Genomic DNA, 23,070 nt, shown 5'->3' on the forward strand with positions numbered 1-23,070 from the left:
TTACATTGCAGACCACAATAAAACCCACATCAGAAAGCCTCACAACACAAAAGCTTATTTTGATGGAAAGAGTAAACTCCTTGCAATAACTTATAAAATTAACATTTTCACCATCTTGGCTTTAAAAAGATGTTGAAGTTGTGCTGCTTTCCAAGAATTCTTCCCACAACAGCTGTATTGTTGGTCCTTTTTCGTAATGAAAGCAGCTGATGCTCCGAGGAAGAGGGCTTCCCGGTGGAGCCCAGGCGCCCACAGAGGCAGCGCCCTCCTGCCATCCCCTCTCGACACAGAGGCCACAGGGCACAGAGATGGCAGCCTCGGCCCGTTAGCAGCCCAGCTGCATCAGCAGCATCTTCAGTGGCATCAGAGACGTCGTCCTCGGCTCTGTGACTCGGGGTTCCTGAGCACACGCCGTCCTCCCCACCTCTCTCCCATCCCATGTCCCCTGTTACCAGCCAGGTGACCTTGAGAAAGTGTCACCCTCCTGAGCCTGCTTCCTACATGCAACTGTGGGACTAGACCTGGCAGTGAACGCGAGCACACAGTAGGTGGCGCTAGTTGTCGTCGCCCTCTTCCTCGTCACCGCGTCCTGCAGACTGCAGAGAGCACAGGTCGGAATTGCCCGAGCCTCCGCAGCCTCGTGTGCCCTGCTCACTCCTCCCTCCCCGAGTTCAGGGTCCCCAGGACCAGCTGAGGAGTCGCCCTGCCTCCATCACAGGCGTTGGGAGGAAGCTGCTGTGAGCTCACTTTTGTGCAGCGCCCATCCTGGGCACCTACGGTCCTCCATCCCTTTCCAAGGCTTCCTGCTTCCCCTCAGCAGCCAGCCGCTCTGACCCGCCTCACCTGGACCACTTTATCAAACCCAGCTTGGGGCCGGCCCCGTGGCTTAGCGGTTGGGTGCCCGCGCTCCGCTACTGGCGGCCCTGGTTGGGATCCCGGGCGCGCACCGACGCACCACTTCTCCAGCCATGCTGACGTCGCATCCCACATACGGCAACTAGAAGGATGTGCAACTATGACATACAACTATCCACTGGGGCTTTGGGGAAAAAAAAAAGGAGGAGGATTGGCAATAGATGTTGGCTCAGGGCCGGTCTTCCTCAGCAAAAAGAGGAGGATTGGCGTGGATGCTAGCTCAGGGCTGATCTTCCTCAAACAAAAAACAACCAGCTTGTCACTCTTCTCCCCAGATGTCAGGCCTCTCCGGCCAGAGTTTGAGAACCTCAAAAACTGTGGGGTGGGTTACTTACTTCCCTGTGTCAGCCCACATTGACTGATGTGGCTAATAGGACTGCACACGATTTCTGCTTCAGGGTTTTTAAAATCAGGGCAGAGAGAAGAGAAAGAGTGTGGTCAGATGAAGCTGGAGGCAGGGTCTGTCCTGAGGGTCCCCAAAGCCTGGTGTGGTTCCCAGTGGTGTGGACACTGCTCCTGCATCCACACTGCACATCAGAGACACCGTTCGGGTGCTGCTTGAGAATGTGAGGCAGCTCTTTTCCTGGTCTGAGACAAAATTTTCCAGAAGATTTTCAAAAAAGGGACAACTGCCTCATGTCCCCGATGGTGTGTCCTCACCACTGTGACAGAAGCTGACCGTCACCTTCTGTGCTCACGATCGTGTGCGGAGCCAGGCAGACATGCTCTTGCCACTCTCGGTTACGGGTGAAGACACTGACTTCCAGGTCCCTCGTTGGCTCACGTCCGTGTGTCCGACGTGAGCAGCAGAGCCAGACGGGGACTGAAGCTCACCCCGGGAACCCCTGGATGACACCGCCTGCCTGCCGCCGGTAAGTATACCCCGAACCTTGTCAGGCAGGCCCCGCAGACACTCTCAGTGCAGGCCTCCTTCACGGTCACGTCCCATGTCAGGTGCTGTGCTGCTGTGCCGTGAGGTTCAGCAGGAGCCGGCCAGGCCGACTTCGCAGGCAGAATTCTCCTCTGGAGAAGCGGAGTCATCCCAGAAAGGAGGCCTGTCGATTCCGACCTCCAGACTGCTAGATCACTCTGGAGTGGCCCGTCCTGCAAGCCCCAGCTGTCACAGGAGTGCCGGTCCACTGTGTGGTGTCTCGTGGTGAATGTGTTGGGGGAGCCAGGGTCACTGAGCAGGCGGGGAGAGCCTGGCAACACAGACGAGTGAACCTGGAGGAAACACACAGAACTTGAGAAAATCAGAGGGAAGAGCTACATCCATTAACCAGGAACAGGGTGCTGAGAACAAGAACAAGTCCTCGGAGCTTAGAAGCCTGATAACGAGATAAATGGAAGGACTGGAAAGTGAAGTCAGGGAGCCTTCCCGAAAGTAAACAAGGCGGAGACGCAGAGGAGGGTGGACACCACGGAGACTGCATGGTCGTCCGGGAGGCCAGCGCTCGGACCAGCGGGGCTTTCGAAAAGAGAAAGCAGGCAGAGGCGGTTGCTTCGGAAATGGTACAAGGAAAACCCAGACCTGAGGTCCACGGGGACTGAAAGGCCCCACCAGGCAGCCCAGCCCACGTGTGAGAGCGGGTCCACACCAAGACCAGCTTCCTGGAAGTTTGGAGACACCCTCAAGGATAAAGAGAAAGTCCTGGAAGCATCGAGGGAGGAGCAAAACCAGCTTGGTGCAAGGGGTCAGGAGCGAGGATGGCACCAAGCTTCACGAGGCACTGTGGAGGCTACGAGGCGGAGCCTAGGTTCACAGGAGGGCCGCGTTCAACCTGAGGAGGAGAGCACCAGAGGAGGAGAGGAGGAGAGCACCCGGACAGCCAAGGCCAGATCAAGAAGCAGGTGCGGGGGCTCCGGGGAGGGAGGGAGGCGGAAACGGTGAGGACACGCAAGATGCAGCGAGAGCCAGTGTCAGAAGCATCGACCAAGGAGGCAGGCTGATCAGAAGATGAGCTCTCTGCAGCGGTCCTCAACCCTGCCCCCAGGCATGAGTGTTCCGCAGACCAGGGTGACCTGGGGTCCCTCTGCAGGAAGACGGGGGCCCGGAGACCTGCGAGTTCTCCACTTTGCATGTTCACTGTACCAGCCTTTCCCAAACTGCTTTGTTCCTGGAACCCCCTCTTTGAGGCCTGTTAGCGTCTTGTAGGACAACAATGCTTCACAGACAAAAAGAGTGGATGCTGTGGGAGTGCTTGCTCGCTCACCGGGCTTTTCTGGGGTGGGAAGCAGGTGCGTTTGGTCCCTCCCTTGGGCGGGGGTTCAGCTCCCCATACAGCCAAGGTCAGCCATCACCAAGAAAGCGTCTTGCCCGTGCTGGGCACCAGTGGGTCTGGGTCCAGATTGGGCTATGTGGCCTCGGCCAGGTGCCTGGAGCTGCGTGAAGCTCTGACGAGAACAGTGCCCGCACTACGGGGCTGTGGCAGGACCGATGGCCCCCAGCGGTGATGTGCCCTGGCAGCATCAGCTCTGGGTTCTCAGGGACACTAGGGAGACTCGCCAAGACCCTGCTTGCACAGGTGCAGGACCCCACGGTAGGGCCCTTCTGTGGCTGGGGTGGGATGGGGAGGGTCTCTCGGACCCTTGTAGAGAAGCAGCCGCGTGCAGCCAGAAGCTGTGTGAGCATCGATGTGGAGGGACGGAGCCAGGCTCTGTGCCCGGGGTGGGAACGAGGGAGGGAAACAGGGCCGGCGGCCTCACAGAGCGACAGAGAGGCGGGTTCTTCAGAGAGCAGGCGCTTGACAGAGGGGCCGCGTGTGTGACTGTGACGAGGCAAGGAAGAGGTGAGAGCAGAGTCCTGCGTGGGGCCGGAGATGAGTCAGGAAAGGCCCACGTGGCCCGCAGAGTCGAGGACTGGAGTGAGGGGATGCCGTCGGACTCGCCCTCCTCCAGGTGCTGCCAGGCCGTCCTGATCAGTTCTCAGACCGCGGCGTCGCACTAGCAGGTCCGTCGGTGTCGGTGCACTGGCATCCGGTCAGAAAGCTCATCTTAAGGCAGAGAGCACTGAGCAGACATAAGACTGAGCTGTGAAGTGACAGACACCCCACATCATGTGGACTGGGCGGGACACACCCTCTCCTGACCCCCAGTTCCCTTCCCTGTGAACTGGAGGTGAGGCCTCTCTCCTCAAAGGGCCGGGCTGAGGATGAGCAGTAACACATTCACATGTTAAATTTAGAGGTGTATAAACAGCGTGTACAAATCTCCTTTCATGGCAGGTACTTAAGGGGGTTTTGCGTTTTGAGCCTAAATCCCTGTGGGGCTTCGTGGATCCAGAACCCAGAGGGAAAGGTTTGGGTGTCTGACTTCAAGCTGCAATAAGCTACTTATTGTATTTCAGTCATGCTCAAAAGATCGTATGGTGACACGCAGTGAAACAAATGCATTGCCCACTGTCATTTCTATTGCTTCTTAATGTATTTCTTTATTTGTTAGCTAACCACTTGGAATGTCCTGATATCCCTTAATCTGTACTTTCTTGTCTTTCTCTCCTTTTTTCTTGAACAGGCATAGGCAGAGTGTCTTTTGGAGCTTTCTTAGGTAGGTGAAGTTACCATTTCTTTCAAGATTATAGACATTTAGCAGAACAGTGAAGGTTGAGATACCTAACTGATCAGGACAGCCTCCCTCTAACTCACTGTTTCTCACTAATTCACTAACAGTAAGCGTCTGCCGAGGGCTTTCCCCACATGGTGACAGGCACGGGCCGCTGGCTCCTGGTTGGGGTTCTGCAGCGCAGCGGCGGGGAGGGGGCCTCAGGCATCCTAGGCCTGCTTACGAGGATCCCTGCCCAGAGGGTGCCGTTTATCCCTCCCTGCAGTGTTTTTGCCCTTTAAGTTTTAGTGGTTGAGCCCTGGAAAACACCTTCAGGATTTTTTCAAAATATGGTTTAACACAGACTGTGACCCTGTCCTCTCCGGGTCCGGGACACTGTACATGGCCCGGTGGATTTTCCTGTGCTGTTTTTGTGTCTGAAAGTCCATGAGTCCTACTGAGTAGATCTTTTTATCCTGCCCTCTGATGACAGTCTAAGGGATTTCTGCCATTCTTAGAATCAGACTCTGTAATGTCAGGGTTTTCATCTGCCTCTCTTGTGAGAAACTCAGGTGGCCCGTCGTCAGGCTGCAGCTTGTACGGTGAGTAGAGGTCTGCCTGTGGGGCAGGGTCAGGGCGACTGGTGCAGATGTTCTCCGTGGCGGCGAGGCTGAGGTGACAGCACGGCCACCTGTCATCACGCCTCCAGCAATGTTGCTGTCCCTTAGCAGGAAGAAGGAGGTTGGCCTAGATGGTCTAAACAAATCACAGAGGCACGCTACACGGTGCCACCCAAGACCAAGCGCCTCGGCGCATGCCTGTCTACGCACAGCAGAGCGTGGGCTGATGTTCCTTACATGCTCACTAACACTTGGGTTTCATTTATTCTACTAAGAGGATTCTTTGTACCTGGTATACAGGTGAAACAATGCTGTGACAAAGAAACCTGAGATTCCGCGTGGCCGTCCCCGTGACGTTGGGTAGTGACTTGGAAGGCGCAGGAGAGAGCCTCAGGCGGCGGGAGGCCTGCGGCCTCCTTGGCTGCCTCTTACGCTTGTTCCTGAACTTCTTTCCTGCAGATGTTGCCTTCATCACAACTGCGCCCTTCATGTGGAAGGTGTCAGCCATCACTGTGGTCAGCTGCCTTCCACTCTACGTCCTCAAGTACTTAAAGCGGAAGCTGTCCCCCCCCAGCTACTCCAAGCTCACCTCCTAGGGCCACGCATGCCATGGCTGCTCCAGCACCTTCCGACTGCTGCCGTGGACGCAGGGTTTGCGGTGGCTGCGGAGAGAGGCAGTGAGAGGAGTGGAGCTGAGGAGAGAAGCCTCCTGGGGACAGCCCTGAGACGCACTCATCAGTGCAGACTGCACATCCCTTCCTTTTCTGTTGTTTCCAAAATTTAATTTCCAGATGAACCAGCCTGAGTTTCTATTGAAAATGAGCCATGATTATTTCACTGTTACTGTAAAGCATTCATCTTACTCTGCTGCTCTCAGAATTAAAATGAAAGTTTATTTAATATTCTGCAAATTCTAACATCAAATTCTTTCTTTCATGTCATAATATAGAAAGACATTCCTACATAACTTGAATAAAATCCAGACGCTGTCAATGCTGGTGTCTGTCTGCTGTCCTCACCAGGGACCAAGTGTCGCTGCCAGCACCTCTGTGGTGCACAAACGTCTATATTCACACCGACCGCAGAACCTCCCTGCGTGCACTCTCCTCCTCTTGTTCACACCATCCCCAGTACCTCCCCGTGTGTGTGCTCCTCCTTATGTTCACTCCATCCCCTGCACCTCCCCACATGTGCACTCCCCCTTATGTTCACACCGTCCCCGGCCCCTCCCCGCGTGGGCACTCCTCCTTATGTTCACACCATCCCCGGCACCTCCCCATGTGTGCACTCCTCTTATGTTCACACCCTCCCTGGCCCCTCCCTGCCTGTGCGCTCCCCCTTATGTTCACACCGTCCCTGGCCCCTCCCCATGTGTGCACTCCTCTTCATGTTCACACCATCCCTGGCCCCTCCCTGCCTGTGCACTCCTCTTATGTTCTCACCATCCGCGATACCTCCCCGAGTGCGCGCTCCTCCTTATGTTCACACCATTCCCGGCACCTCCCCGCATGTATCCTCCTCCTTATGTTCACACCATCCCCGATACCACCCCGAGTGCGCACTCCTCCTTATGTTCACACCATTCCCGGCACCTCCCCGCATGTATCCTCCTCATGTTCACACCATCCCCGATACCACCCCGAGTGCGCGCTCCTCCTTATGTTCACACCATTCCCGGCACCTCCCCGCATGTATCCTCCTCCTTATGTTCACACCATCCGCGATACCTCCCCGAGTGTGCGCTCCTCCTCATGTTCTCACCGTCCCCAATTCCCCCCCCCCGTGTGTGCTCCTGCTTATGTTCACTCCGTCCCCGGGACCTCCCCACATGTGAGCTCCTCCTTATGTTCATGCCGTCCCCGGCACCTCCCCGTATGTGCACTCCTCCTCATATTCACTCCGTCCCCGGCACCTCCCTGAGTGTGCGCTCCTCCTCATGTTCACACCCACCCCGGCACCTCCCTGCGTGTGCTCCTTCCTATATGTACACCATCCCCAGCATCTCTCCACGTGTGCACTCCTCCTTATAGTCACACCATCCCTGGGACCTCTCTGTGGCTAGCACTCCCTTTTATATTCACACTTGTCCCCTACAGCGAGATTTCACAAGTTCTTGAGTTCTGACATAAAGAGCTGTTCTCTTCGCACACACTGAAGCCACGTTGAACAGAAGGTTATATTTCTGCATGTAATTACTTGGCAGCTGGGAACGTGTATTCAAAGGCACTGCTGTTAGGTAGAGCTGATTCTCAAGTCTCATCCTTTTATATTTGTAAAATCTCACTTAAACTCCAACACTGTGTCTGTGTATAGATGTCAGCCCTCCTGTAGACTCACCCCCCGAGGTGCTGCCTCGTGCTCTTGTTGGTTTTCCTAGTTTACTCACTTTGTAAGCACACGCACGTAACTGATAGTGTGATAGAAAAAGCCCTATATCTTCCAGGCTGTTGTTACGATTTCTGTGAGCCAGAGGAGTTGCTTTTCTTTAATAGGAATTTTTTGTGGGGCAAGGAGTTGGTTCCCTGTACTATGTATGGCGCCCTGGTTGTTACTCTAAATCTGCGTGTTGTACTATAACCCATATCGTTACCCACTCTTCACCGGGAGTGCCTTGGAGGATTTCTCAGCAAATTTTTGAGGCTTCTTGACTTAAACGGGAGTTTCTTCCTATCTCCTAAAGTCGTCTCGTACCAGGTGTCTTGGGTCTGTTCGCGTTCTTCAGCTTAATTTCTCATCAAATGTCACGGGTCCCCCATCTCCTGGGGAAGGCTGCACTGGGGCTGGAGAGTTGGTCAGCACCGGTGGATCTGCCCCACCGGTCATCCCATGCAGCTGTCTCAGGCGCCACCCACCAGCCAGGCTCCCTGCAGCAGCGTCTTCCCAGGAAGAGAGTCTCCAGCCACCACAGAAGTAAGGAAGCTGACCCTCTTCCCAGCACCGCCAGCAGCACCTGATGCGCTCAGCTGCTTCGGCAGGTCTGTCTCTGGGTGCTGGAGCCGCCAGGAGCCTCACGGGAGTCTTTTCTCTCACTGCCGCTGTTTCAGCTCGTCGTGGGTGCCGCTGGTTTTCTCCTTTGGGTTCTGGGTTAATGTCCCAGATCGCTCCCAGGTTTGGGTAGATCTGGGCCTCCTGGCATCTTCCGCCCTTCCATTGGAGCACGAGCGTGCAGGGGCTTGAACGAGAGGGTTCACGGGAATCGCAGAGTTTCCAGACAACGGGCTGTGAAATGGGGCCAGGCCATGGCCTGGGGCTGCAGAGTGCAGTGCAGTGGACAGTGTCTAAGGCACTGCCCACCCATGAGGCCGACCAGTGCCATTGGGATAAACTGTAGGAAGCCTCAGAAAACAAACCCAGGGGCCTGTGGGACAGCACGCAGAGCGACTTTGCAAACACAGAAGCTTCCTCAAGCCTCGGGTTATCAGCTGGACACTGACTGGCAGACCTAGTACACGTTAACTCTCGAGAAATCGAGATGTATCAGGTCCACAGGAGGGGGCGTCGAGCCGAGATGTGCCGCGCCTGTGAGACGAGGACGGTTTCCTCGAGCGGCTGTCAGGGTTCCCTGAGACATGGATGGGGACGTCAGGAGCTCCAGGCGGTGGCTGTCACGCACAAAGCCCCTCAGAGGGACACTGACAGCCCTGCTTCTCTGGACGAAGGAGGAGAGCCGCTGATGAAAGACCATTGGACCCAGCGAGGCTCAAGCTTCTGAGCTGGCCGTGGAGAAGGCGGCGGTCTCTGCCGGGAGGGAGCAGCGTACCCCCTGCGGGGCGGTGAGGTGACCCCCGGTGTGTGGAGTGGCCCCAGTCTGTTCCTGCTTGTTAAGTTCTGGAAGCCGTGTCAGCTCCAGAGGTCCTGCTCAGTCGGTGATCTGTTGGTGAAAGCTGCCCAAGCCCGTATGACTTGAGGCTTATTTCACCACCGTTTGGGCCTGGGGAGTGCATTTTTATTGTTTTATAGCATAACTGGGTCTTTCCTTCTCTGCTGTGAGCTCCACGAGACAGGAGACCATCCTTCACTCAACGTTGTGTGTAGGTGTCCCGTGTGCCTGGCTGTGCAGGTGCTGAGCTCACAGCTGTGAATGTGACACATGCCCTCCCGGGGGGAGGCCACGTGGGATGGAGGACAGTACTCTGAAGGAGTCGGGGTGAGTAACGGGGGCTCCTCAGGGGGTGAGAGTGAAGCCGAGAAATAAGGAGTAATGACAGCAGCTTACGCACAGGCCCCGAGCTGGGGGACTCGGGGGCTGAAAGGCAGGACATGGAATGGCAGAGAGGCGGCCGGTGGGGTAGAGGCAGCAGGTGAGGCAGAGGCGGCAGGAGAGGCAGAGAGGCGGCAAGAGAAGCAGAGAGGCAGCCGGTGGAGTAGAGAGGCAGCACGCGGGGCAGAGAGGCAGCAGGTGGGGCAGAGAGGCGGAGGAGAGGCAGAGAGGCGGCAGGTGAGGTGGGCTCACAGGCTGTGCCCGCCCAAGTGCCCTGAGAAATCCCTGGAGTTTCACGCCGAGAAAGAAACAGCACGTGCAGACACTCTGCAAGAAGTGTGACCATTAAGAACAAACACGGGAGGTCAAGGGAGCCAGGAGGGTGCATAGAGGGTCTGGTACGTGTTGTAGACCCCTAGTGGGTGCTCTCTTGTGAGCCAGGCTGGGTGGTTACAAGGACACCCCAGAGCAGCACAGAGTTGAAACGAGACGGGAGCAGAGGAGGGGTGTCTAGGGAAGGTGCAGGGGATGAGAAGGCCAGTGTGGCGGGGAGGTGAGGAAGACACAGGTTCTCAGCAGAGTGGAGTGTCACAGTGACAGAGGTGGTTCGCGGGGCAGAGAGAAGTGCACTCTTTTGAGGGTTTTTATCATGAAATCAAAGTAACACTGACACCGGCCTTGATATCAGCTCCCCTGCATTAAACCCAGTATATATGGGGTTAAAACCAACAGCAATCGTCCCCTTTCCCTGCCTTCTCCAAGTTACATTGTCTGTAAATATCAGTTTTTTAAACCTTCCTATCCCTGAACTTCACAAGGCAGGTAGAAGTTACCAGTTGTTAAAAGCCCAGGTGGCCTCTTGCCAGGCTCACAGGCTCAGTGAGGTTCCTCAGGTTGGTCAGGGAAACGGACATCCAGAGAACATCAAGAAGATGAAGCTCCCAGACCCCAGCTCCTCAGTTTCCTGGCACCAGAATCCACCCTTCACCACAGAGGCAACCAAGACACCCGCCTGCTGATTCCCTTATCTGGCCATCCTCCTCCCTGCCAGCTGCCTCACAAGGCCAACCGCAGGCTGAAGATGAGAACTAACTGGAAAAGTCCAGACAGTCAAGGGAAGAGAAATTCAGTCTTCAAGGCCAAACGCAGGCTGGTGGGAGGGTGCCAGCCAGCAGGGCCACATGCCCCCCGGCCCCAGACCTGAAACCCCAGCATGCGCCCCCCACCCCTCCCTGAAACCCCAGCACACGCTCCCCCTCCCCCACTGAGACCCCAGCACACGCCCCCCCACCCCTCCCTGAAACCCCAGCACATGCTCCCCCTGCCCTCCCTGAAACCCCAGCACGTGCTCCCTCTCCCCTCCCCGAAACCCCAGCATGCGCCCCTCCTCCTCCCTGAAACCCCAGCACACACTCCCCCTCCCCTACCTGAAACCCCACATAAAAACCCCTACTTTTCTCTCTTCGAAGGGGTGGATCTGAGTTCTAACTCCCATCTCCTGGTCTGGCTGCCTTTCGGTAATAGTAAACCCTTTCCTTGCCTTAAGCCTGGTGTTCCAGTTTTTATTTGGCCCTTCTGTGTGGTGGGTGACGAACCTGTGTTTGTGGCCGGTAACAAAACCAGTCGGCTGAACTTGTTTGGGTGTTCTCTAGAGTATTCAGATCATTGGGTTTGAACACAGTTGGGTTTTTGAAAGCAACTGTGATGGAGGCAGAGAGGGACAATGGGTGTGAGTTAGAATTTAGACTAATTTAAACTAATGAGAGAAGTGACCTCAAGACGGGCTAATGGATGTGAGGAAGTGCTGAATCTTTTTTACCACTGTACCCCCAAGTGCCTTGACATCACTGCCATTCATTAGTATACGAAGTAGAATGGATGGATGGTTGCGTGGGTGGGTAGAGGGACAGATGGAAGGGCGGGTGGGTGGGATGGATGGTTGGATGGATGGATGGATGGATGAGTGGATAAGTGAGTGATAGGTAGATGGATGCATGAATGGATGGATGGAAGGATGGAAGGAAGGATGGATGAATGGATGTAATAGATGGATTGGTAGATGGGTGGATGGATGGATGGATGGATGGATGGATGGATAGAAGGATGGATAGAAGGATGGATGAATGAATGCAATGGGTGGATGGATGGGTGGATGGGTGAATGGATGGATAGGTAGATGAATGGACAGGTAGGTGGGTGGGTGGATGAATGACTTTCTGCTGCCCTCCGTAATCATGTCCTATTCCAGACTAGTGACTATCATCATGCCTTTTCTTCGATATATCTGAATGAGATAGGGCTACCTTGTGTTTATAAAGCCTGTAAACTCACACCCCATGAAGCCAGAGCAGATCTCGAGGCCATCTGTTCCTTCCTGTACCACTTAGGGCCAGGCAGAGGCCCTGCCTTGTTGAGGTGGGACAGTCCTGGACTGTGCTCGTCCTCACCCAGCTCCTGAAGCAGGAAGGCTTGAGGACAGTGGGCAGGGGACCCCACCAAGGAGCAGACCCCTGCCCTGTGGGAGAGTGGCCGCGGCTCCTTGTACCTTGAGCCTGTGTCATGAGCCATGCAGGTGCAGGAGTGTCCCCAAGAGGCCCCCATGGGCCACCTGCTCTCCCTTCCTCTCCGAGTGTCATCGAGAAGCCCGGGGAAGGGCCTCAGTGGCTCTGCCGTCCAGGAACATGGGTCATGGTCTGCTGCCCCCGTCAGCTGGGCCCCCAAGCCCACAGCTCTGCCCGCCTCACTCAGTGTCACCAAATCCCACCTGCACACTGAAAACTTGGTCCAAAGGGCTGCACCCCAAACAGAAGCCAGCACCCATCCTCTCTCCCTCAGCCCAGCACCCCGACCCCCCTTCCTCCCTCAGGCTCCCAGCATATGAAAACCCACGGAAGGCCCACCTCGTGCTCCAGAGCTCATCACCCCAAACCCTCGACTCCAGAGCGTGTCCACCTGGGACGGGACCCACAGCCCGCATCAGTGACCGGGAGGGCCACCCTCTGCGTCCTGGGGCTGACAAGGGCCCTGCCACCTGCTCTCAGGCCTCTTGTCCAGGATGGTCTGATTACGTCCTGGGATTCCTTCGGTGGACATGGAGGAAAAGCAGGTCAGCAGGGGCAGCTGACCCCTGTGACATGGCCTCCATCTGGTCTTTGTGGGCCGGAAGAAACCCTGAGTTCAGAGCTGCTTGGTCCTGGCCAGACTACACCTTGGCGGTCATGTCACATGGCCCTCTACCCCCCAGTCCTCTAAGAGGCCTCATGACCCGGGATGAATGATCCAGAATGACCGACCTGAATGACCCTGGTGCTCAGGCCCCTCCCAGGACAGCGGCCCCCACACACAGGTGTCCCTTGGCTCTTCTGCAGCCCTGCACTCAGATATGTCCCTCACCCTCGAGTCCTTGGAGTTGGGCTGGCCTTGTCCCCATCTCAGGACGGTGCCAGTCACCTGACGCCCAGAAAACACTTGATAGACGTGATGGACAGTGGAGACACTGAGGCACCAGAAAGTTTACAGTGAGTTTCCCCAGAGCCTGGGATAGCGTGATGCGGAGGCCCTCTGCTCCTTCTGGGAATTTTAACCCAAATCTGAGAAGCGCGAATCACCTGGCCATGGCAACGTCCCCTAACTGTGCAGGTGAGGACTGGACGGGCCGGGGGCTGGGGGCGGGGGTCACCCGGTGCACTCAAGCGCAGGGTCAGGCTTTGCTTCCCTGGTGCCACCTCCTCACCACGGTGACCACACACCCCCCCTTCCTGGCCTGGGGGCCACCTGGGGAGACGGAGGACAGCAGGACAGGCCTGGAGCATCCTCGGTCTCGGCCTCAGGCAGGAAAGGTCCTTCACCGACCCCACCTGCTCCCCGGCCCGGACCCCACAGTCAAGGCCTGCAGCCCACGGTGAGAGCAGGCCCAGGCCCCCCGAGTCCCCGTGCTGGAAACAATCCAGCCATCCCACGTCATCCCCACAGAGCTGGATCATGGGGGGGACCCACATCCCCTGGGAACCCGGACCTTGGGGGGCCCTGGCGTCCCGGCACAGCTGAGACTTGGGGGGCCCCCGCGTGCGCACACAGGTGGACCTTGGGGGGCTGAGGGGACGCGGGCACCCACCTCCGGGCAGGCCCACGAGTGAGTGGACCTTCCCTGCGTGTTCTCCCCTGAAAGTTTTTCTCTGGAATAATTTTAGACGTGCGGAGAAGCCACAGAAACAACCTGGCTTTCCCTCCACTCACGTCCCCTGGACCCAGGTCCCACGGCCCACGGCCCTGGAAGGACAGAGCGCCCCATCCCACAGGGGCTCTGTCGGGTTCCCTGATTCCTCACTAAATCCTTCTCTGCCCCAGGACCTCAGGCACTTGGCCTTCCGGTCTCCAGGGGTCTCCGACCTGGAAGTTTCTTGGCGTCCCTCTGTCCCAGCCGTGGGGGGCTGGTCGGGGAGTGTGTGGGTGACCCCGCGGTGCTCAGGGTTTTCACGCAGGGCTGGGAAGGGCCCAGGGCAGGACGTGGCTCTGATTTGTGTCCTTGGGGGGGGTGACGGCTCCCCCGAGACGTGTAAACCCCTCGGGTCCTCTGGGACTGAGCACCCCTGCTTCGGTGGCACCCCGCATTCCTGCACGCCGGTGGCTCTGCGCGTCCTGGACACGGGATCAAGAGGAGACGACTCAGTCCTGTGGGCGCCACGAGGGGTGGGTGTAATTTCAGAAGATCCCAGAAGGCGGTGCTGGAAGCTAAGAAATGCCGCCCACTGCTGCTGGCAGTGGTCAGGCTGATTTCTCGGCTCAGGGACGCTGACAATGTGGTTCTCAGAATCCGGGTGTCTCCTTGAGCCAGAGCAACCGGACCCAGACCGTGTGACTCCCTGATGGACCAGCTTCACTCTGGCCTCCCCACGGACATGTGTATACAGGTGGCATCTTTCACCAGAATGGGAACCGTGGTCTCCTCTTCCTGATAAAGCCCATGCAGGGGTTCCGGGGAGAGCGAGGCGCCACATGCCCGGGCGAGGTCTCCTGGTCCTTTTGGAGGGACTCCGGGAGCGCTGGCCAGAGCGCCTGCCCTGTCTCCAGGCCTGCAGCCCCTCCCCACCGGAGAAACCGCCGGGTTGGCCCGGAAGGTTCTGGGTGCCCAGTCGGCCTCCAGGGTCTGCGGGCCTTAGAGACGAGGTTGAGCGGAAGCCATGGGGACCCAGAAGAACTGAGGTCTCGTATGCATTTTCCTGAGTCCTGGAAACACTCGTTACTAATTGAGGAATTTTCCAATTTCATAGCCACGTGAGTGAGGGACCAGTGAGAATCAGAAATCCCATGGAGACCACCACGCCCTGGTCCAGAGGACTGGCGTCTGCCCCGCGGCTGCAGCTCAGGGAAGGCTGACTGCAGCCCGGTCCCCACACTGTTTGGGGACCCGGGACCCAGGCAAACGGTCCCTGGGCGCACTCGTGGCCAGGGGTCCCTGCAGACCCTGGGCAGGAGCGCTGCCCGGAGCGGCTGGACCACACAGAGATGCGGGCTCTAGAAACACGGAGGTGAGCAGCAGGATGCCCTGTGCTTTAGAACCACGCTCTGGAGACAAGTGACCCAATTCTTACGGCAGACGCTCAGCATTTTGAATGCTTTGCTTCCCTCTCGTTAATGGAGGGGCAAAACCCTGAAATCAAGCTGGACTAGGAGCCATGGGGCCACTCTGCCGGCGTCTGTCACCGTGTCTATCACCGTCCCCATAACGCAGGAGGGCGGCAGACGCGAGTCCAGCGCGTGGCGGGCGCCCTCTGTCCTCTGCCAGGAGCACCTGGGGGTGGCGGTGAAGGGGGCTGCAAGTGGGGAAAACCTCTCCTGCCTCAGCCCTCCCGCCCTCCCGGCCCGTCCTCACCCTGTAGTCCCGGCCTGGCAGTTCTGAGCCCGAGATGACCAGTTTCAGGTGGACAGCTGCCCGGCATCTATGTCTCAGCAGGCTCCTGCAGAGTGCCGAGCTGAGGACTCGGGGCCCTGCGTCCACACAGCCTGAGGGGCAGTCTGAGGGGCTGGGCCAGACTGCAGGGCGCTGGACTCGCTTCCTGGGCTGGGCAGCCTGAAACAGCAGAGATCCGGCGTCTGGGTTCTGGTTGGAGATGAAGGTGCCCAGGGACGCGCCCCCTCCAGGCCCTGGGGGGATCCCTGCCCCTCCCGCCCCCAGGGCTTGTGGCCACATCGTGCCAACTCTGCCTCCATCCTCACATGTCTGTGTGTCTGTCCAGGTTTCCTTGCCTGAGGGCACCAGACCCTGCCCTGAGGGCCCACCTGCTCTGGGATGGCCTCGTCTCAGCTAACTACACCTGCAAAGACCCTATTTCCTAACACCGTCCCGGCCCAAGGTTCTGGGTTGATGTGAATTTGGGGGGACACCACTCAGCACAGTACAGTGGGGGTGACTGCTGGACGCCTTAACTTTATTTATTCAATAATAAAGTTATTTAATGTCAGCTCAGGTGTTTCAGTTTCCTCCCTGCCTGAAGGTACAGACAGCGTCACCCAAGCACCAAGATGGTTTTAATTTTACAACTAGTAATTAACAGTGCGCCAGCGTCCAGGTTGAGTCCTCGTGGCCACACTGCGCCAGGGGACCCGTCCCCTACCCAGCCTGCCGCCTGCCGCCCGCCCCCGAGGGACAGGCTCCTGAGAGAGTCGGAACCTGGATGTCTGTGTGGAGTTGCGGAGTTGACGACGTCGGCTCTCGGGAGTTTCGTGTGTGGTTTGCGTGAACCCAGAGTGCTTCGTCGTACAACTGTAGGGGGTGCCGTCCACAGACGTATGAGCTGGGCCTCACGGCATCTGCCCTGGGCTCTCGGGCGCCTGGACCCCAACGTCCACTTGGCCTCAGACGTTCCCCACTCCTGAGTGTCCTCTCTCAGCCTGTCGCTATGACTCGGTTTCTTCCCTGGCTCCTGAGGGAAGGGGTCTTGTCCCTGAAGACACGGGGGCAGGCAGGGTTCTCCGAGCATCGGGAGGCTGTTAGCATGACAACAATGTGGTCCTCGCCCCAGGAGAAGGGGTGCTGGAAGTCTCACCGTTCTCCTCAAGCCAGAGCTGAACAGCGCTGCCCTCGGACCCACAGCACAGAATGCCTCCCCCGGGCGAGCCAGCCGCTCCAGCCTGGGAAGTTCCGAGGGCGTCCACGATGGATCGTGGAGGAGAATAACCAGCAGATCTCGAGTCCACCTGGCACCACCCCTCAGGCCCCACCCTCCCCTGGGCCTGCGCCCCGCAGCTGGGGCAGGTTCTGCGGGAAGGTTAACTTGGGTCCCGAGAAGGAGCTGCCAGTACAGTCCCACTCTGCATCTAACTCCCACGTCCTGGGTGTGTTTCTAATTGTCTGTGTTTCTGTTTTTCTCTCAAGAGTCAATTTGTAGCCCCCAAAAGTTGTGAAGATAATATTATACCGCCCGCAGGTACGGGGGGAAGATGCTGCCTGTTTTCCTAATTAAAGTGACTGTTACTGTAGAGTCTGCATCGTCCACCCAGCACGAATACAGGATGAGCTCCGGGCAAAGCAAAAACCTACTGGAGCTCAGAAGGCTTCTCACCAAAGTCCCTTAACTTCCAGGCACAGTTTCTGGGGACCTGGGGCCACTCCCTCCCACACCCACTTCTGCAGTGATGGGGTGAGGCCCTCATGGCCGCGTGTGGATGGATGGGCTTCATTTGGTTCAGCAGGTCACCATCCTGATTGTGGAAGCTGGACACATCTGGACACTGGATGATGACTCCCAGGTACCGGTCCCGGGCCCATGCAGGACCCCGGAGGGCAGAGCAAACCAGCCGGGGGACCCGGGAAGGGGGACTCCATGGGCGAAACCTCCTGTTCCTCCCCCAGCCAACCTGTGACCTCTGGCCCTGAGCTCTGAGCCCCGGACCAGCCTCACATGGGTCTGGTCACAGCGGCCTGCCTACCTGGAGCCGTGGAGTCGGCCGCCAAGGAGGATGCTGGCACCGGGGGACTGGGGGGTAGGGGGGACGGCCCTGGGGCAGGAAGGGCACAGACGCAGGCTGGCTCCCCAGGAGCGAGAGCGGAGCAGAGGGGCTCACTGCCTCCCACCTCCCACCCCACCCTGCGGAGGAAGGAGGTTTATGCTGGACATTTAACGACAGAAGAGTCTGGAAAGCAGTGGGTCTGCGAGAAATGGTGAAAGGCCTGGACAGGGCGATTACAGAAGGTGTGTTTAAGAGTCATTGGAGAAAAACAGTCCTGATTTTGCATCCGACTGTATTAGTCCTGCCGCAGCCAAAGCAAATGACCACAAACTTGGGGGAAAAACAACACACATTTATTATCTCACAGTCCTGCAGGTCAGAAGTCCAAAATGGGTTTCTTTTTTTGTGTGTGTGTGAGGAGGACCAGCCCTGAGCTAACATCCAATGCCAATCCTCTTTTTTTTTTTTTCCTGAGGAAGAGTGGCCCTGGGCTAATATCCGTGCCCATCTTCCTCTACTTTATATGAGACGCCGCCACAGCGTGGCTTAACAAGTGGTGCGTCGGTGCACGCCTGGGATCTGAACCAGCGAACCCCGGGCCGCCGCAGCGGAGCGCGTGCACCCAACCGCTTGCACCACCAGGCCGGCCCCTGAAATGGGTTTCTCTGGCTGGAAATCCAGGTGTGGGCAGGGCTGGTTCCTTCTGGAGGCTCCAGGGGGAATGGGTCCCCCGCCTTTTCCAGCTTCTACTGGCGCCCACATCCTCAGCTTGCGGCCCATCCCCTGTCCTCAAAGCCAGCAGCGCAGCATCTTCCCACCACCCCTGCTTCTGTCCTCACCACCCCTGCCTCCGACCCTCTGGCCTCCGTCTTAGGAGGACTCTGGGATTGCATGGGTCCCGTGATCAGGACTCTCCCAGCTCAGGGTCTTCACCTTCGTCCCACCTGCACAGCCCCTTCTGTGATGGGAGGTGACACCTTCACAGGTTCGTGGGATTAGGACAAAGTGGACATCTTTGGGGCCATCATGGCCGCAGCTCCTGGGCGGAGGCCACTCTGTGCAACGGCCACCTTCGGTTCCTTTGCTCGTGACTCCTTTGTGAGCATCTCCCAGGAGCCCAGCACATGCCAGGGCCTCGCCTCTGCCCTCGGAGTCCGGGCTGGTCCCTGTGCCACCAGCCGGCCTGTCTGCCTCCCCCTCAGCCACCTCTGGGCATAAAGCCAGGCCAGGGTGCCATGTCTGCTCGTCACTCGCCTGAAGGAGAGCCATCTCGGGAGAGGGAGGAGCTGCCCACCTAGCCCAGATGCCGACAGATCGGAAGGAGGTCTGTTCTTCCCACGGGGTGGCCACCTCCCGCCAGCAGCATGTCCCACCTGGGGGTGCTAGAGACCCCTCCTGTTGGCTCACGGGGCAGCTCCCGGCCGGCCACCTACCACCCGGAGGCGCCATTGGAGTGGCAGCAGGGCCCCGGGACAGAACCCAGGCTTAGAAAGAGGGCTTGGGGTGGAGCAGCAAGAATGCCCACCTGGGGCTGCTGTCACCTGTGCTGTCACCAGAAACCCCGGGCTCTGAGGGGACTGGCACAGCTGGCGAGAGCAGGAAGGGACCAGGGGGATGGGGACAGGAAACGGGCACCTCGAAGCGAGGTGTGTGCTCCTCGCTGGCAGTGGGTCAGCAGTGGGAGCTCCACTGGGGCCGTGGCCAGTGGGAGCCGACCTGGGACATGGGCAGGCACCAGGAGGGGACATCACCATCATGGCCGTCGGGGGCTCGTGGCTTCTGACTCTGCGCCCCTCATTGCTGGAATGTATTCTGGATTGATGCAGCCCACTGTCCCATCCTGAAGCCCCATGGGGGCTCTCGCGTCCTCTTTCCCGCTCTCCCCCTCTCTCCTTGGCCACCATGAACATCCACCCCAATTTGTGAGAAAATGGGAAGAAACTAAACGGCAGCGAGAGGAAAACGGGTGACCTGAGCGAGTGGCCGACTTCCCGGCTTCTTCGCCCGCCTTGTGGAGCTGGCGTCGCAGAGACAGTGACAGATCCCGGTCTCAGGGTCCAGGCGCAAGGGACTTGGGCAGGAAAGTGGCTAATGAAGGAACGCGCAGGTCTGAGAGGTGAGGCTGTGCGCGTAGGGAGATCCATGAAAACATGGCAAGTCAGCATTAATGGGCTGGAGCTGTGGGAGGCTCACGAGTATCGGGGCCTGGGGGCGCGCGGTGTACCAAGCCCAGAGAGTGCGGGGGCCGTGTTAGAGTGGTGGGTGGGAGTTGGAACAGTGGGGCCTGGGAACAAGATGGAGGGCCTGCTGGACTTGGACGCGGCGTTAGGAGGGTGTGAGAGGGACATCTGGGCATGGCCAGTGTGGAGAGCCCTGCCAGGGAGGCTGCCCCTGCTGCTGTCCTGTCCCTGCCATGGCCCGGACCACCCTGCTCCCCAAGGCCACCCACTGTCTGCAGAGCCCTCCCCAGACCCCAACCCTGACCACAGGCCATTGTGGGCTCCAGGATACCCCAGCATGTGGTCCTAATGCTCTGCAGGACATGCTGCTCTGGGCCCGGGGACCCCACTCCCAGAGCTTCCAACTCAAGGGGCCCCACGGGTCCTCGGGAGGAACCTGGGTGTCACAGTGACGAGGGAGAAGGTGGACGGGCAAGTGGACATCCGGCTGGCGTGCTCAGTGGGGACCTGCGGCCATTTCAGTAATGACGTCCCCTAGGCTGGGGGTGGGCCACTCAGCTGCAGACCCCAGCGCCCCGCTGCTGCCCTGGGACCCCCGCAGGCCATCCCCAGCCCTTGTCACACTGCCCAGTAGGAGCCGCCAAGGCCTGTGCCAGCCCCACCGGCATGCTCCATGCCTGGCCTGACCAGTTGTGAATACAGAGGATAGCCTGGATTGCCCCTGGGACGACTGAACGCGGGAACACGCACAGGTAAGTTGATCGCTAAGAAGCAATGAGGAGGCGGAGGGAGAGAGAGGGACCCAACCACAGAGCCGCTCCGGGGGCCTCGCTGGCCAGGACAAGCCGACCACCGGGCGCATTCTCAGCTTCTGAGCACCAGAAGGTGGAGCTGGAGCCTCTGCCCCGGCGGGCCTCATGGGCTGGAGTCCGTCAGCCTGTGCTGCCACGGGCCTCGCGTCTTCCCTGAATCGGCCGGACACAGCCCGGAGCTGACCCCGCCCGAGGTGGAGCAGCCTCGAGCCTCTGCAGCCCCCTCCTGCTGCCTCCCTGCCCCACTGAGGGCAGGCCAGCTGGCGGCATCTCCTCTAGAGCCGAGTCCTCCAGGAGAAGCAGCCCGCAAGAGCCCACCCCACCGGGAGTCACGATGACGCACCTGCCAACTAAGCAGAAGCCGCTGTGGAAAACAGTCTGGTGGTTCCTCAAAGAGCCAAACACAGAATCGGCACAGGATCCAGCAACCCCGCTTCTGGCCACATCCCCAGGAGAGCTGAAGGCAGAGTCTCGAGAGGTCTCTGCACCCTCATGTTCACTCCAGCATAATCCACAGTTTCCGAAGGTGGAAACAACCCAAGTGTCCATCCACAGATGGGTGGATAAGCAAATGTGGTCCCTCCAGGCAATGGAATATGACGCAACCTTAAAGAGGAAGGAAGTGCGGACACCTGCCTCAACGTGGATGAAACTGGAGGACGTTCTCCTGAATGAAGTGAGCCCATCGCAACAGGACACATACTGTATGATTCCATGTGTATGAGGGACTCGGAGCGAGCGGGCAGTCACAGAGACAGAAAGTGGAGGGGGCCAGGGACTGGGAGGTGAGTGCTTCATGGGGACAGAGCTTCAGTCGGGGAGGTGGAAAGAGTTCTGGGGATGGACGGTGTGATGGCTGCACAACAATGTGAATGTGCCTAAAAATGGTTAAGACGGTCAATTTTTGTTATACATATTTTACCACAATCTGAAAAAAGAAAAACACTGTAAGGGGACTGTCGCTGTCTGTGTACCTGAGGCCCAGGTGGAGGAGAGCTGATGGGGTCCCCCTGCCCAGAGCCCACCGCCCGCCTCAGCCCGGGGCCCAGGGCTGGCCAGGGCAGGCGGTTCTGACCCCTTCACCTCAGGCTGGCTGGCTGGCTGCCCATCCACCGCCTGCGGGCCCCAGGGGCCCTCTCAGCCCGGGCACCGTCACTGAGGGGTTCATGCTCCTTTATGCTTTGCCGAGAGGAAAAGAGGCCTGGGCGGGGCTGGAAGGAGCTGCCATTGCTTGGACACCAAACAGTTCTAACAGCGTCTTGATGAGCTCGGGGTAAATGAAGCAAAGGCACACGGGTTAAATTTCCCTTGAAATTCACTCTGGCTTAAAAATTAACGGAAAAATTGCCTGGCAAGACTTGTTTAGAGCCTTATTGAACCAAAAACACTTTAAAAATACTTTGGGAAGCTCAGGGAAGCCATGCTGTGGCTGGGTCCCGCTCTTGGGCGGATTCCGTCCCGTCCCCGGGGCACCCGGCTTGTGCGCAGGGCCTGTGCCTGGGGCTCCTGCTCGCTTCCTCTCATGAAAGCTGCAGTACGTGAAAAATGAAAGTTGTTTAGAATCAAAAAAGGACAATAAGAACAGCCTCCCTGTCTGAGGCTGGGGGTAAAAATGGCTCAGCTTGGGTTGCTGTTTAGATTTAGGTAAATCAACTAGTTTAAGAAAAAAGTTACAATGTTGCCATTAGAAAACTATTATTATTTTCAAGAGGAAAACACTGTGAATTCACAGGTGCAAACCCCAAATCTTGCCAGAAACAAAAGCTGGAATCTATCTTCCCCTGGCCAGGTCGGTGACAGGTGAGCAGATGCTGCAGTGTTAGGAGGTGGCTTCTCTGTGCCTTCTCCCTGGACGTGGGGAGAGGACGTGGGAACCCCCCTTGTCCTGCGATGGGTGCAGCAGAGGAGGGGGAGACCCAGAGGGCAAAGTGCCTTCTGCCTCGGCACGCTTCCAACTCCTTAGAAATAACGTCAAGCTCGGGGAGGCAACGTCTCTGTGAACCCACAGCTGGGCTGAGCTGACCAGGAGAGTAGTGGGGGTGGTGCCTCAGGGGCTTTGGGCAGGGGCCACATTTCCAAACTGGTACAGGAGCTCATACAAGATTTTTAACAACTGCTACAGCCAGACCCGCACACACCATGGGAAATCAGCTCGTCCCACTGTGTTTTCCAAGAGAAGTCAAGGTAAAAAGCAGGGCATTTTTCTTGCTGAGCAGGCTGTGCCAGGCCTGAGGGACGTGGCCCCACAGGGCAGGGGTTGTCTGGCCTCTACCCCTTGTTCTTTCTTCCTTTCCACAGCACTGTTGATTTCTCATCTGCCTCCGAAGCTGGGCCCTCCCCATCCTCATGGAGCAAGAAAGGATCCTGTCTGGCCATGTTTATTTGCTGTTTCTTTGTCTCCTAGCTATGACTCTCGTATGACCTAGGGTTTCTACAGTTGTGACAGAATCTCAGATCAGCCTAGGCTGAGCAAAAAAGGGAAGCTGTCTCTTCACCGAGGTGAAAAACTCAGAGGTGGGCTTTCAGGTCCCGCTGGACTCAGATGCTCAAATGGCTCAGGACTCTGCCTCTGGACTTGCTTTCCCCACAGCGGCCTCAGGGGGCGGTGGGTGCCCTGGAGCCATGGGCTTACTCCCCACAACCCCCAGTAGCTGCAGGAAGCACCAGGCCTGAGTCCTGTCGGCTCAGCAGGGTAGGCGCCCACTGCAGGGAGCGGGGATGGCCCCACTGCCCCATATGGAGTGTGGGCCAGGCTGACGGGGGTCCCTAAACAGAGGCTGTGTGACGGGGGAGTGCTGTGTTGGGCGAGAATGACGGAGTGTGGTACCCAGGGCAGCGCGTGGCCTGGAGGT

General features: G+C 58.0%; 1 protein-coding gene across 9 annotated transcripts in view; it reads left to right on the forward strand.

The window, feature by feature from the left end:
• Window positions 1-5,980, forward strand: part of ATP9B (ATPase phospholipid transporting 9B) — a 280,439-nt gene extending 274,459 nt beyond the window's left edge. For 5 of the 9 annotated variants that reach the window (XM_087439362.1, XM_087439366.1, XM_087439364.1 and 2 more), the window contains 2 exons: window positions 4,429-4,461; window positions 5,535-5,980. In XM_087439362.1, the coding sequence (XP_087295488.1) occupies window positions 4,429-4,461; window positions 5,535-5,671 (170 nt within the window). In that variant the 3' untranslated portion in view covers window positions 5,672-5,980. Of the gene's footprint in view, window positions 1-11; window positions 1,788-4,428; window positions 4,462-5,534 lie in introns of all 9 variants that reach the window. The other 4 variants (XM_087439363.1, XM_087439369.1, XR_015554337.1 and 1 more) reach the window with 3 other exon arrangements.
• The last annotated feature ends 17,090 nt before the right edge of the window (window positions 5,981-23,070 follow it).

This window comes from Ceratotherium simum, chromosome 14 (assembly GCF_057802395.1).
Source record: "Ceratotherium simum simum isolate JZ-2026a chromosome 14, ASM5780239v1, whole genome shotgun sequence".
NCBI classification, from domain to species: Eukaryota; Metazoa; Chordata; class Mammalia; order Perissodactyla; family Rhinocerotidae; genus Ceratotherium; species Ceratotherium simum.